At 32.9% G+C, this 16,090-nt stretch overlaps 1 protein-coding gene, 1 long non-coding RNA gene and 1 other non-coding gene across 5 annotated transcripts in view; 1 reads left to right on the top strand and 2 right to left on the bottom strand.

Annotated features, from left to right (window-relative positions):
• Window positions 1–16,090, top strand: part of LOC144557203 (disease resistance protein RPP13-like) — a 187,614-nt gene that overhangs the window by 93,762 nt on the left and 77,762 nt on the right. For all 3 annotated transcript variants that reach the window (XM_078305740.1, XM_078305739.1, XM_078305742.1), the window contains one exon: window positions 289–484. In XM_078305740.1, coding sequence (XP_078161866.1) covers window positions 289–484 — 196 coding nt within the window. The remainder of the gene's footprint in view (window positions 1–288; window positions 485–16,090) is intronic.
• LOC144557216 (uncharacterized) lies at window positions 7,579–8,269 on the bottom strand. The gene is made up of 2 exons (XR_013512555.1): window positions 8,141–8,269; window positions 7,579–8,023 (listed from the first exon to the last, which is right to left on the bottom strand). It is a non-coding gene; the product is annotated as an uncharacterized LOC144557216 (long non-coding RNA).
• On the bottom strand, window positions 8,329–8,433 carry LOC144557675 (small nucleolar RNA snoR103). Its single transcript, XR_013512754.1, has one exon. It is a non-coding gene; the product is annotated as a small nucleolar RNA snoR103 (small nucleolar RNA).

The following is a 16,090-nucleotide window of genomic DNA, read 5'->3' as shown; positions in this document are numbered from 1 at the left end:
GCAACTACTCAATGCTATATCGTTGCAACTACTCAATGCATTTGATTTGTTGCATGGGTACTTATTGCATGGACACACCGTTGCAACAAGTATTCCAGAAGTTATTGCATGGTAAAGCCATGCAACAAGTCCGAAATTGAGTAGTTGCAACGGGGGTTGTTGCAACGGTATTTTTTGGGGCTTGTTGCATGGGTAACCCATGCAGCTGACATTTTTAGGGATTGTTGCAACGGTAAGCCGATGCAACAAGCCAAATTTTATTCATGCAACAAACCGAGATTCTAGTAGTGACTGGAGATATCAAACTACCCATCAGGCCAACGGTACTACCTGATATTGATCCAGATATTGTTGGCTTCAAGGCAGACCAGGACCGCGTTGTCAAGGAGTTGCTTGTTGAGACCACTAAGAGACGTTCGGTGGTCTCAATTTGCGGGACCGGCGGACTCGGAAAGACTACTCTTGCACAAAAAGTGTACAATTGGTATGCGATTTTTTTTTCGTAATTGTGTTATTTACTATCAATTTGATTCAAATTCTCTTTTCTCCATATTTTAATTTTTTCATTAATTTCGTTTATGAAAATTACACACTTTAGTTCAGATAATTAAAATGGATAACTTGGTTAATATACTTACTTGGTTTAATTATGTAAAAACTGTATTTTATTAGAAAAAGGTTAGCTTTGGTCATAATATTTCTCAAGTCCTTAATGTATGATGAATTTAAATAAAGTACTATATTAAATTCAAGTTAAATATATATTTAGATGAGATATATATGTTTCACCACAAGAAGAGTATAGGTGACGTAATTTTATAGGTAGAACAATGAATATGTCATACGAGGTTCATGAACTTATTTTGACTTGAAGGTAGAACAATAATTCTTAATTTTATAGGTAGAACAATAATTCTTAATTTTTAAATTTAACAACCACCTTCCAAACTATGCAATCACTCCGGTCATTTAATTTGGAACATAATTTTAAATAATAAAATGAACATAATATATATCCCTTTTGAAATTAATATAGTTTTCGGTTTGCGTAATGAAAAGCTTAAAATTAATATATTTGCTAATACACTTTAGTATATTACATTGAGTTTGTTAAATTGATTTTAATTGTGTACATATATGCTTATGTGCATATCTGAATTCACACATTACGCTCAATCAACAGGTAGACTTGGGAAGGTCAAGTATTTCAGTAGTCCCGTCAATAGCTTTTTGTAACGTCGCGATAAGAACAAAAGAAATAGAAGAGAAAACTAGAAACCCTAACTTTTAATTTAATATTGAATTATAAGTTTTTATGGAGTCAGCCTTCTTCGCATTTTCGTTATATTAATATATAATATAATCTTTTATTTTTGCAGTAATGATGTCAAAAGACAATTTGATATTCGCCTATGGGTAGCTATTTCTGAAAAATTCGGAATAATTGATGTTTCCAGAAAGATAATGCGACAATTAAATCCGTCTATGAACATGAGTGATATGCCAAATGAAGTAGTGATTTATACTGAGATTCACAAATCTCTTAGTGGCAAAAAGTACCTCATAGTCCTAGATGATGTCTGGACAATTGATCTATGGACTCAAATTAGTCAAGCATTCTCAGATGAAAACAATGGGAGTAGAGTACTTGTAACCACTAGGTTCGCTGATGTTCCCAAGTGCATGGATCCCATAAGTGAACCACACAAACTCCAGTTCTTAACTGAGGAGTTTAGTTGAGAGCTTTTGTTAAAAACAGTTTTTCCTAATCATGATTCAAATAAAAATTCTTTTGATGATCTTTCTGATATCATAGGTCAATTTGTCCACAAGTGTGGTGGGCTTCCTCTCGCATTGGTGGTTTTAGGTGGTTTCTTATCAAAGAAGCCCCGTAACCATGCTGTTTGGAGTAGCGTGTTCCTGACAATGAGTTGGCATGTTGAAGGAAAGAATTGTAGTGAGATCATAGGCACCAGCTATGAGGACCTGCCATTTGCTCTGAAGTCATGTTTTATGTACTTTGCCGCATTTCCTGAGGACTATTCAATTGATGCTGAATCCTTACTTCGAATATGGATTGCAGAGGGATTCATACCACAAGAAGATAACAGAACATTAGAAGAAACTGCAGAGAGTTTCTTAGAGGATCTCGTACAAAGGTATTACATCTTTATTTAATGATATAACATGTTGATGTAACGAGCTGGTTTTCATTGGATTGTCTTTAAACTAAATTTCCTAATTGAAAAAAATAATAGATAGGAAAATTGTAGGCCCAAGCATCAACATTTTCGTATGTTAAATGTTAAGTCTCAGAATTATATTTTGGGAAATATAATATGTAATAACAAACATTGATATTTTAGAAGCATGGGGCTGAGAATTCTGTGATGAGACTCTGTTTGAGTTGACCATTCGCCAAAAAATAAAGAAAAAGTAAATAGGTAGCAGCGGGTTAATTTGGAGAATTTTTTTTGTAGAAAATATTGGAAAAAAAAATAGTATCCTAATTTTTTCATGCATAAAAGAATCAGTGGTAAAAATTATACACATCTTGCTGTGCATGAAAAAAATCAAAGTACTTTTTTCTGTTTTGCTCTTTCTTTATTTCAATGAAAGCAGCTTATGTATACAACATTATACTAGCACATTACATCAACATTTAATGATATACACAGCCTATGTATACAACATTAAAGTAAATTGTTTGAATACTAACTATTTTATTTATGATATCTGCAATCATTGTACTTATTTATTTATTTTCTCATTTTATGCTAGGAGCATGATTCAAGTAGATAGTAGATCGTATGTTGGTTCCATCGGAACTGTACGCATACACGATCTGCTACGAGATCTTGCTATTCAAAAAGCCAAAGAGGAAAACTTTCTCCTAGTGTATTCAAATCCAGATAATAAAATGAGCTTGAATGGGGCACGCCGTGTGGCAATTCACAATCCAGATTGTGATCAACTTATAATGAGCCCAAACCTCCACACTCTTTTGTGCTTTTATAACGGGAGCTTGCCGAATTGCTCTAAGCAAAGACTGCTCAAAGTGGTAAGCATTGGAGTCAAAGAGGAGAACACAATAGAGTTGGGGATGTTTGTGGGATTGACTCGGTTAAGATATCTGAGTCTTAGAGGGAGGCTAAGTAACAACCGTGATCAAAAATTCTTTGAAAAAGTGATAGGCAGAATGCAATTTCTGCAAACCCTTGATGTCTCACTGCTAGAAAAAATTGATGGCAGCTTCTTTGAGTTTCCTAAGAGTGCCTGGAATATCAAGACACTGAGGCATGTCTATGACTTGGATAGTTTTGAAATCCCAGCATCAGTAAAATTAACAAATTTTCAAACTATTAGTAGGGTGAGGGCCCCACAATCATGGGAGACAGAGTTACCTCATTTACCCAATTTACGTTCATTAGAATTAGATGCCATATCATCTCCATCGAAGGCAGTTGTCCCTTTTCTGTCCACATTAGAACACCTAACCAATCTCGAGATATGGCATGATGATAGTGTACTGGACATACTTGACATGAGAGGTTTCCCATTTTATAACCATTTACAATCTCTCATACTTTTTTACGATAGCCCCACAAAATTGACCCAGCTGCTTCATGAGGATATGCTCCCCTGTCACCTCATTTATCTCGAAATTTGGGGTTACAAGTTCCAGCATGATATAATGCCAGTATTGGAGAAGCTGCGCTGCCTTAAGGTTCTCATACTTGATAAAGCATTCGAAAGTCGAAAAACAACCTGTTTCTCTGGAGGCTTTAGCCAGTTAGAAGTTTTGAAGCTTAGTAGCTTATCAATGAAGGAATGGGAGATAGAGGAGGGTGCAATGCCCATTCTTAAAAAACTCGAGATTTATGGTTGTCCTGAACTGGGTGTGCCTCAAGGGCTGCAATACCTTACCAGCCTCCAAAAATTGGAGTGGCCAGGTGTGGGTGATTCCTCCAAGGCTAATTTGGTCCGCAATTTATGCCAACATGTCCCTTCAATTGATTTAGGCGGACATTAGAGCCACGGACTCCTCCGGTGAATATTTTACTCTTCAATTGTTTTAGTATTTGTCATTGTCTTCTCTTTTTTTTTGTTTTCTTGTATGTGTGTTTTGTATCATTAATTTTACTGTCACATATCTGTTGAAATTGAATCTGTAATCTCGATCGATTGCAATTTTTTGTTCTTTTTTTTTTATAGTACTTTCTCGTTCTTTTACTGAACCAACAATATTCCACTAAAATATTATTGGCGAACCATTCAAGGTATCTAATTGTAGAGATACCTTGAATTTCTTAAATATCTTTGAAAAGTTTCTAACTGAGATAAGATTTACATGGAATTGTGCCTATTATATTATGAAACTTTTTATCTTTTTGTTATTAATTATATCATTTTCAGAATGAAATATTGAGAAAACAAAAAAGGGTTTTTAAAATCTCAAGGAAATAACAAGAATAAGCTAAAAATGAAACTTTAAAAATATGTCGAAAATTTTATAGATGATTACTTAATAAAATAATAATATCATTATGGACATTAAATTTGGTATACCCCTACACATTGTGAAATTTGATAATAATAAATGATTGATTAAAACATCGAAATTATTTGATTACCTGACATAATTTAGAGGTATTGAAACTCAATTACTTTTATGGAGTATCAATTTTGATGCATATACAGGGAGGTCCTACCAGAATAATCAGAATATTTAAATGCAATTAAATACCAATAGCAAATTTGAAATTTCGGATTCAAAACAATAAGAACTTGAGCTTCGTGTACATTCTATTTTTTAAGGGCAAGAAGGTACTATTTTATTTCTTTACGATCGAGTATAACATGAGAGTATTACAAACATTAAAAATTTTGGGACTCAAATGAGTTATTTTGCAATCTTACAAAGTATTTTGCAAGAGGTATTAATTATTTGTTATGATTAACTGTGTATATTAATATTTTTTTTATTTTCAAAGTCCATTTAATATTCGCGCTGGTTATAATCTAACGTTCCATATGTAAACAAAGATATTATGTTATGTTACATCATCCAAAATTTAAACGAGTCAAAGGTCAAATTAAGTGCATAAGACTTGATGCTCCATTGCCATAGTGCCACGTGTCACACTATTCTACAATCTAGCAAACATGCAAAGTATTTTGCAAGAGGTATTATTTGTTATGATTGACTGTGTATATTAATATTTTTTATTTTCAAAGTTCATATAACTGATTTAAACTGTTTATCATGTTTTTCATCTGAAAATATATTTAAAGAATAAACTAAAAAAAAATTTTGAACTTTTTTACTATTTTCTTTAGATAGGTAAAATAAATTAACTTGATCTAAAGATTCTGAAACATTCAAAAGTAATAAACTATTTTACTTATCTAAAAAAATAATAAAATTCTAAAAAGAATAATTAAAATATAGTCTTCGAGTAAATTTTTTAACCTGTTTAACAATTCATATTAAATATTTAAATTTAAAATAAAATATATATAGCACCACAATTCATAATACGGACCAATCTGATCAATATATATAGCACCACAGTCTCACTCGGAATCCATATCGTATGAGGTAACAAAATATATCTATTTATATTCTTACTGTCCGATCATAATACAGATTAATCTGACCATAATTAAAATACAAAAACTCCTTTAATAATTTGTGCAGGTTCTGATCCAAAAAAATCGCCTCCGCCTAGGGCTTCTCATAAAAAAGAATTAAAAAAAAAAAATCGCCTCCCTCACTCGTCGTCGAAAATTTAAAAGAGTCAAAGGACAAAGCGCTTCAGACTTGATGCTTCATTGCCATTGGTCTACAAAGCCAATTTTTTTATTAGTCGAAAATAAAATTCAAAAATATTGTTAATGGATATCGTTTCATTGAAAAGTTGAAATATATAGAAAATGAGATTGATTATTCCATTCACCGGACGGTACAAAATTTTCCGTCATTATTAATGGTTCGCTAATTCAAATTCTAAACCCTGCTAAGCGGAACAAAAATTCCTGGACAGGATATTCTATGTTTTTATTTTTATAGAGGGATAATCCAATTTCCTAACACTGTAACAATATATTTTTTTGTTTTTTTAGAGGGTTTGTTTCTATATAAGAGGTCTCAATTGCGTCAGAGCCTCAGAGGTGGCGTTTAATAGGTATTTAAATCCCAATTTCAGAAATGATCTACGTCTACTTGATCAGAGGTTGGGCTGCATCGCAATTCGTGATGCCGGTGTATTGTGTGGACCAGCGCTTGTTCTGTACCACGCATTATTTCGGATTCACAAAAACTGGAGGTATCCTGTATTTACGGCTTATGGATTTAATTATGATAATTTAGTTGCTTTTAGTTGCTATAATATGAGGTCAAGGTAATGCTCATATTTGGCTAAAGATTTTAACAGAGCAATTTTGGCTTCATGCAGCGTACACATTATAGAATCAAAACAGAGGTGCATATGGTTTGTGCGCTGCAGGAAGCAAAAAACTACTTTGTTAAAATAATTCAATTATGATAATGTAAATGAATTATTGAATACATTTTATGACATAAATATATACAATTAATTATGTTTCTATAATTTCTTTTATTATGAACGAGAAGAACTCGAGTATTTTCTTGTTTAATTATGTGTAAGTTTATAATAGAATAGTGTATGAAATTTACAATGTAGGCCCCACACAGTAGACACCTAATGAAAATTCTGCCGAAATTTTTATTCACACCACAGAAAAAAAAAATTGAAACCCGTCTTAAATTAATTTGCTCCAATTGCAAGAAATTGTAAAATTAGAAATATTGCAAGCATATAATAATCATGCACACAGCACCTGTCAAGCAATTTTTCTCCATGAACTCTCCTCTAGCCTTAGTTTTTCCATTATTATCTGTGACCACATGAACATTATACAATATGACCATCATGCAAACATAGCACAAGAATACCAAAACGGGACCCACAATCTAGAACAAAAGAGGCATGGCAACAAAAAACAGTCTATTTCCTATAGTATTCAGCCCAAAAACTTTTCCCAAATGCCCACAAACATACTCAACTGTCACGGGGTTATTATTGTCATTTCCTCGAGGAACATTGACGAGGAAACCAAACTGTCCAAAGAACCTTATGGAGAGTGAATAGCACAAGAAAGAAAAGAGAAAGATGGTAAGAATAGACGTGTATTTTATGGCCATCACGCTCGTCATGTGATCCGTAAATTGTGGTGTTAAGAGCCTTCTTTATAGTGCATGTGCTACTGAGCAATGCGGCGAGGCCAGTTGAAAGAACGATTGAAGTGGAGGCCATTAGTATGGATCCCATGAGTGCATTCCTCAGTGAGAAAGTTAAAGCCATTCTGCTTTGGAAAGGGGAAGAAGGTCACAATTCATATCCAATCGTCCAAGTAATATTTATATTTATCTGCTCTAAACACTAAATGCATAGCCGGTGTTGTTTACAACATCATAAACCTCAGAATGTTTATTATTAGACATCTTTCCAACCTATTGTTGTATGTAAAGCCCAAAATACATGCTCACAAAAGTTCATTTATTAATTTGTTTAGAATTGTTGAGTAAAAGATTAGAATTTCGATTCCCAGGTACCAATCAGCATAAATCCCTGACAATCTAGATTACCAGAACTGTTAACCCATACCAAAACTACCAAGCACAAATGCACAATAGTAAAAATACAATAGGCCTGAAAAGATAATCAGAATAAATTCTACATTACTGTCGTAAAACCTTTGTTTAGAAAGTTCAATCCATCTAATTTACTACACATGAGAAAATCAAAGCATTTAACTGAGAAAAAAAGAAAGATGCACACTAATTATCCTTATGCATGAGAGAAATTTCCATCAAGTACTCATGGGCTCGGGTACCGAAGAAGAGAGGATGTCAAGCAAGGAGTTAGTGGGCTCCATCATGCCATAGAGGCAATGTATCCCCTCTGTAGAATTTTCTCATGACACCTTCAGCATTAATCTGCAATAAACAAAATTTTACATTGCAGCTATCGATTCGTTTTCATGTCTAAAACCCTAATTGCATGATTACTGACATGATGGGGGTGCATAGAAGCACAAAAAAGAAAAGACTTACAGTAACAGTACGAACAACACCTCCACTTGCACCATCACGAGCCATGGCCAAAGATGCCGCCTTTATAACCAGTTGCTTTTATTTAAAAGCAAATGAGAAAAAAAGATGAAATATTAACATTAAATTCTTCATAAAAAATTTGAATTTTTTGTACAATAAAAAAAACTAAAATATGGAAAACAAAGAAGAGATGTGCAATGGTCCTTTGTGGGCTCACATAACTTCTATCAAACCCACCTAAATACCATGTAATTTATATCTGTCCATATTTACAGCAAGCACGCAACATTAAACGGCCAGCCAAGAATTAGGACATTTTAGTAATTATCCACAAATAAGTCATGGGTTAAAAGGACTTGTTTGTGAAGATTTTAGGGTCTTGGGACTTGTTTGTAAATTTTTAAGGGCTTTTAAACAAGTTTTGGGCTTCAAACATGATTTTGGTAACATTTCAGGGACTTATTGGTAATTTTTCCGGCACTGAGGGCTTGTTTGTAATTTTCAGAAGGGCAAAATTTCCTTCATGCACATAGAAATTTAAGCAACATTTACACTTTAGTCCCTGTAAGCTACAAAATGCTGACTCTAAAGCATAGAAAACATGATACAGATTTGTAAAAGAAAGCCTTTTACCGATCCAGATCTGCACATGTAGACATTATCAGTAAGCTGTGTGATGTTTTAAGAAGCCCGATTAGCCACATACATAGCTAGATAATCATCAAATCAAGTGAAATATGAGAACAAACAGGTGTAATTAGAGGTTATAACCTTGAAAGAAGAAGAGATTTCAGAAATGGGAAGATGAGATGCGTACCAGTGCTGGTTCTGAAATTGGCGCCGAGTATCACACCGTTCATTGTTAGCGACGCCGATGATGGTGGTCACTTACAACAAAAAGGAATATTTGGTTAATTATTTTCTCAATGTTTCATATCAGATTATCTCATTTGATCTCTTCAACCAATGCGAAGAAATTAAGTTTTTTATTGATCACTCACTCAGCCTACTAATTAGTTTTTGGTTATTGATGTGCCATTGATAATGTAATTTCAAAAAATATTTAGAGACTGGGAAAAGTGTAACAAAAATATGTGTCCATTTTGCCAAATACTTGACATGAAACTGTAGATGTATTTCTAATAATAATAATAATAATAATATGTATCTGGTTCAATATGCCCGAAATTTATTTTATGGTGGAAATATATTGATGGTAGGAAGTTTTGTTGCAATTTATTTTATGGTGCAAAACTTTATAATATTCTCTTAAGTAACTCAAAGTTTGAATGTGGATCAAGTCCGTTCGTTAGCAATACTCGTTCTCATCCGACGCTGTAATTTCAAGCTCCAAATCTGTGTTACTGCAAATAATATTTGTAGTCTCAACTCTCAAGCCACCTCTAATTCTTGCTGAAAGAACTATATGATGCATCTAGGTCACCTTTTAATTGTTCCAACTGGGCCTTTTTTTATCCCTGACGAAAGCAGCCCAATCCAAGGCCTTTTTTATCCCTTTTGATTTTAATTAGATGGCCCAGATCTAACAGTGGCTTAATTATGCCATCACAGTCACAACAGTTGATTTGTTATTAAAATATACTAACTTTAATCTTACTGAGCTAACAGATGTTGCAATTCCACCATTTTATAATTATTGAAAAAATAAGAAGTTATTCTTACGTTTCTTATTTATATTATTTTAAGTTTCAATTCCACCATTTTAGAAAGTCGGAGCTTTACACTAAGTTCACGGTTTTTTAAAAACATCTAAATAAAAGGCATTCTTAGCAAAGTTACGGTGAATAATTAGGTCATATTATGAGATTAGAACAGGTCAATGTGATTTGGCTTTCAATCTCTCTATCTTCCAGCTCACCATTAATAATGGGACGGCAGTACATTAATTTCAACATAACGTTGGCATCTACTTTTCATTAAACAGACTAGTTTTGGTGGAACGTATCTTGGGCACTAGTCATGCTACCAAACAATAAAGCAACCGATTCTCTAACCGAATTAATTCTAACATTTACCGCACTATCATTTACTCTCTTTTCAAGTTTAGGTCTATGGTCAATTTCTTTTCTTCGTTGCTTCATCATTTTTTGTTTCATATCCATTTTCTATGTAATATCTCAAATTTTAAGAATTCTTAGATAGTTAACCATAATCATTTTTCAATAGCTAAAGTTCTTAGTGGTTGGACCAAAAATGGAGAGCTTTTTCACAAATCTTTTGAATCTCAAATACTCGAATTATGTATATAACTTGAATTTAATGGCCAACCAAGATACATGGTTAGCCAAAAGAAGGGAGTGACCAGGCACCAGATACTTATCGAAAATGAGTGGGTAAGAGTAGTAAAGGACAATCTAACAGTTCGTCAGATATCTAATCAGAACCGTTAGATTCACATCAAAATTCATGAATTTAAATCCCCTTAGGTTACTTGACGGAGGACAATTACGATCGAACGGTTCTTTAAACCTGGCGCAAATCTCAAAACGGTTCCCAACAGTCTCCATAAGTACCGGAGTGAAGTTGGCCCGACTGAAATTAATCTTAGCCGTCCGTTTCCATTCGCTTGAGTCAGATTACTTAATTGGAAGGATACAGATCCAAAATTCATATGCACTTAGGGGATCCAAACTTGTCAATTTGGTGCTCGGCATCTGGCTGATGTTGTAATTAATGAGGTTTTACACTTATACAGTGTCAATGAGCAAGTTGAGAAAGTCAGCCGTGAACTCAATAGGCCATGTTTCGTTATGGAGTAAAAGGTGGAGTAAATCTCTTACTCGACACTTAAGGAGTCAACGGGAAGTAAAATAGAAGTAAGATGGAGTAAGAGGTGAGCTAATCCAGAGTAAGTTACTCCAATTCTCTAGATTAATTAACTTACTCCACACTTACTCCACTACAGGGTCCACTATCATAGACTTGGGTTAAATTTCCAATATCTTACTCTTTTATGTGGATTAATTTAATCCATGATATAAACTACCAAACAAGGTGTAAAATATGAAGGATAAGATAGAGTTAGCAATTTAATCCTCATTAACTTTACTCCACAACCAAACATGACCATACGGATTAAGGCTTTTTTCTCAAAGATGCTGACAGGAAGCAGATCAAAGATATATAGGGCTGCTAATGAGTCGAGCCGGGTCACGAATCAATGAGTTGAGCAACTCAATATTTCATAACGAATCGGACTCGAAACTGAAAAAAGTCAAACTCGGCTAGACTCGATTTTGAAAGAAAAAGCTCGGCTCAATTCGGCTCATGTAAATACTTACCTCGACTCGATTCGGCTCGCGAGCCGGCTCATATTTTTAAACTATTAACTAAATATGTAAAATCGGCTCGGCCCATCGTGAGTTCGATTGGGTCCGTTGTCTCTCGTCTCCTCTCTCTTTCCTCCGATGACGTCATATAACCATATAAAATGCAATACGAGTGTTTTCATGGCAGAGGTCACTTGTGCCCCTTTTTAATTAATAATCTTTGCTAGACAATTCGCCTCTTGGCAGAGTTCTCAAAAAATAAAATTAAAAATCATTTATTAATTAACACGAGGATTCAATCGATCTGAAATTTTATTATTGCGAATTATACTATTAGTGGGATTGGCAATAGAAAAGGTGTGGTCGCTTCCTTAATTAGTACCTGCAATTTTCAAAATTAGGTTAATTTGTTTATTTATTTTTGTGCGCTTTTAGCTTTAATTTGGTTGTTTTTGGTTGATTGTTGGTGTGACGAAAATTAAACCTGGTGAGACCGTAAGAGTAATTTAGTGGAGGTTAATCGGGGCTTTAGTATAGTTGATTCAACTTCTTTTGATTCAATTTATCAGGTTATTTCCACAGTAATACCCTTTTTTAATTCAATTTATCATCAGTACCCTTAAGCTCTGCCCTTTTCAAAATGAAGATAGTAATTGATTCAACTTCTTTTATCTACCAAAGATTATTGCAATTTTTCCAGTTTCATCCAAGCTCTCATGCGAGTTCCTTAATTTTGCAATACACCAAATCAGCAGAGAGGACACAAATTGGTTGATGGGCAGTCGAAAAATGCAAGGTGGTGAAGGTGGAGGCTGGCCCCACTGGACAGATTATCACATCCAAAACCTAGCTCGGCAAGGATCCTTATACAGCCTAACACTTAATGAAGTACAGTCCCAGCTAGGAGAACCTTTACTTAGCATGAACTTTGATGAACTCCTTAAAAATATGAGTCGGCTCACGAGCTCACGAGCCGAGCCGAGCCGAGTCGAGCCAAGGAATTACATGAGTCGAGTCGAGCTTTTTCTTTCAAAATCAAGCCAAGTTAAGAGTTGAATAATTTTGCTTCTCTCATTGAGCCGAGTCGAGTTTGAGCCAAACATTAATCATTAGCAGCTCTAATCAGAGAAGAAAGGCAAAAACTTGGGTCATGGACGGTCCATAAATTTTTGTTCGGAAAATTAAGACTGATTCCTAAACTTAATTTAAAATAAAAACATTTAAAGTTAATTAGTACTTAGACTTCTCTCAAAAATAATAATCAACTTTTAGATCGATCAAGTTAATTAGTCTTGTTGTTAAGATTATCAATTTAAAAGGACAACTTGAGCTTTTGAGGTAAATTCAATGAAATTCAAGGATCAATTTGATTTAAGTGAAAATTTATTAATCAAATTTTTGTTTTTCAGAACGTTGTAGAAACAAACTTTGAATTTCTCTTCCAAGTATCCTTATATAAATGAGTAATAATACTAATTACTAACTGAACTAAGAAAAATTCCTAAATGTTTGATTTAAATTTAAACTATTTGTTCGGCCAATACGTACCACCACTTGAAAATATTTTGGATCAGTTGCTTAAAAGTAGTTGTATATACTTGTGCTTCCATATATCATTAAAAGTCGGTCAGGCTTGAAATTTAAAATTATGACAAGCTATGTTTTCTTTTTTGGAAGACTTGGTAGCGCTACAAGGTAATCACATGCTATGTTAATGGCGTGACTTGTCATACAATTAGATGGGATTGTTATGAATAATTATTAATGTGGATATTCATAACTCTCAACATTTATTCTCCACTACCCCTACTACTATTAGAATTCATATCACACTACTATTGAAATTCATTTTTTCATTTATTCTTGTAATTAATTTAGATGATTTTTCATTCACAATTTGTGACCTATAAATAGAGACTTTATACTCTCGTATTGTACACACATAAGAAATATATGAATAAAGAGATTGTCATCTTTTTCTCTCTATCTTGTTTATTTTTTTTTATACTTATTTATCTTTATTTTATAACAAGGATAATGTTGACCTAGTCAAGTTTATGCATGAGTTGTTGCTTTGACGTTTAGCTAAAAGTTAGCAATATTTAAGATACTTAATTTTTTAATTTCTTATTCAATTGGATGAAAGCCATATTTTGTGGCGGAGATCGATCCTACTCATTTTAAACAGTGCATTTCCTTGACTACCCTATGATTTACATAATAAAAAGTGTGCAACATAACTACATAAAGAAAATTACTATAACTATGGTTTTGTATCAAACCATGACTACCCTATGATTTAGATTATAAAATATTCCATACCTAAGGTTTCACATGTTATTAGCTTGACAATCTACAACCAAAACTAAATAATTTTAAAATTGGTAAAGAAAATAAGAAGCCTAAAACAAAAGGAAATTGACATCACCAATACCAGGCCCTAATATTTCATAAATGGTGGCAAATCCAACGTCTTTTCAAATCTCCAAACGGCATCTCAGATATTACCTATATGTTTCTTTGCTTAAATATAAATAATGATCTTCATTAAATAATTTCGCCTATAAAGAATTAATTTTGGTGTACAGTACATGCAAACACGCTCGCATGCACGAATGATGTATTTAAACCAAGCTTCTAAATAGCGTTTATAGCGGTGTAGCGGGGAGACAAAAAAAAAAAGCTTTAGCGAATAGCGGAGCTATAGCGAAAGCTATTATAAATAGCGTTTTTTTATTTCAAAAATTATATTTTATATTTCTACTAATAGTAAAAAGAGTGATGCTTCTATGGACATAAGGGCCTATTTGTAAAATGAATATATTTTTATTTTCAAAGTTCAAACAGTCGATCCGAACCGTTCATCTTGTTATCCATATTAATATATCTTTGGAGACCAAATTTTACATTTTTCTGAATTTATTTACTATTTATTAAGATGGGTATAAAAAATATCAAATTCAGACCATTGAATTTTGTACCCATCTTAATAAATAGTAAAAAAAATCAGAAAAATGTAAAATTTGGTCTCCAAGCACATATTAATATGGAGAACAAGATGAACAGTTCGGATTGACAGTTTGAACTTTAAAAATAAAAATATGTTCATTTTACAAATAGGTCCTTATGTCCATAGAAGGCTTTGCCTAGTAAAAATGTCTCATCAAGAAAAAAAATATCAAATTAATTAAGAAGTTCTAATATTATTCATATTAAACCAATACAAAGTTCAAATTGTCATTCAAAATATCCCTAATTCAAAAACTATCGATATATTTTATATTCAAAATATACCACTACCATATATTAATGCATGATACAAAATTTAATTGATATAGCGGTATAGCCCGCACATGTTCCATTGTATTGATATAGCTTAATAAAGTAAAAAAAAAAACCAATCTAGATATTAAGGCCCATTAAAATTGCAAAATCATGTTTTCAGAAAAAAAAAATTGCAAAATCATAACCCATGTAGCATAGCGGACCGCTATTGCCGCTACGCGCTATAGCGGACCACTATTACCGCTATAGCGGTTGTAGCTTGATTAGCGCAGTTTTAGCCCGTAGCTTAGCTTTCTGGGTCCAAAACCGCTATAGCTAGCTATTTAGAAGCTTGATTTAAACTGCCATCAGGTACTTCAATTAGGCAGTTATTTGATAAATAAATGAAATAATCTACAATTGAACTACTCAACAGTGGCCAGTGGGACGTCTCCTTAGCAAAGCTTTTATGTATCTGAAATTTCATTTATTTTGAATTTGACAAAGTTAAATAGTGAAAATTTGATGAATAATATATTCTTTTCCAGCAAATTAAATAAGATATGAAATTTGATTTTTTTTTTTTTATAGTTTATTGTTGTTCTGTTTATTTTAATGTTCAATTTGATAATTAAGTTAATAAAATAGTGAAAATATGATACACATTTTTTAATTAACAGAAATTTGGGAATTTGCATTATTGCTTTAGTTTCAATTGATTTTTTTTTTCTTTTATTTTCAATGAGAGCATCTCCATCAATGAAATTAATTAGCAATTTCAAACAACTGTCAAAGAGTAAAGAGTAATTAATTTCAAATTTAATTTCACAACTCCTACATCCATGCTATTAATTAGTAATTAATTTTAATGCCAAGGCAACAAATTTGATTAGCTGTTAGAGAGTGAAAATGAAAATGTAAGCATTCATTTAGTGAAATATTTCAAAATTACAATTGGACTGCATCCACAACAAGGATTTTGAAAGTGCCAACAAGAATTTTGGTTGTGTCAAGAATAGAAGCTATTCTAGAATAGAGGCTATTCGGAATAGTAATGTGCATCCAAACAACATTTGTACTATTCGGAATAGCTAGAGTAGCTGCTATTCTCTATTCCTTGTAAATGTTGGAATAACTACTATTCGAAAGTGTGAATTAAGAGAGAGGGATAAATGCTTCTTTCTCGGATTTTTGCCAACACAATTCCGAAATGACAAAATTGATCCAGGAATTGGCTCGTTGCAGATAAAAAGCCTAACAGCTTTAGCTCCCAGCCAACCACAACAGACCAGTCAAAGCCTTGAGTTAGTTGATGATAACAGAAGCATCAATCATGTCGTGAATAATTGAATTAATACTTTATCAATCATGTCGTAAATAATTGAAACATATTTTT

The sequence above is a fragment of the Carex rostrata genome, chromosome 7, assembly GCF_964058835.1.
Source record: "Carex rostrata chromosome 7, lpCarRost1.2, whole genome shotgun sequence".
NCBI lineage: Eukaryota > Viridiplantae > Streptophyta > Magnoliopsida > Poales > Cyperaceae > Carex > Carex rostrata.
Note: the sequence above shows the minus strand (reverse complement) of the source record. Positions and strands in the feature narration are given on the sequence as shown.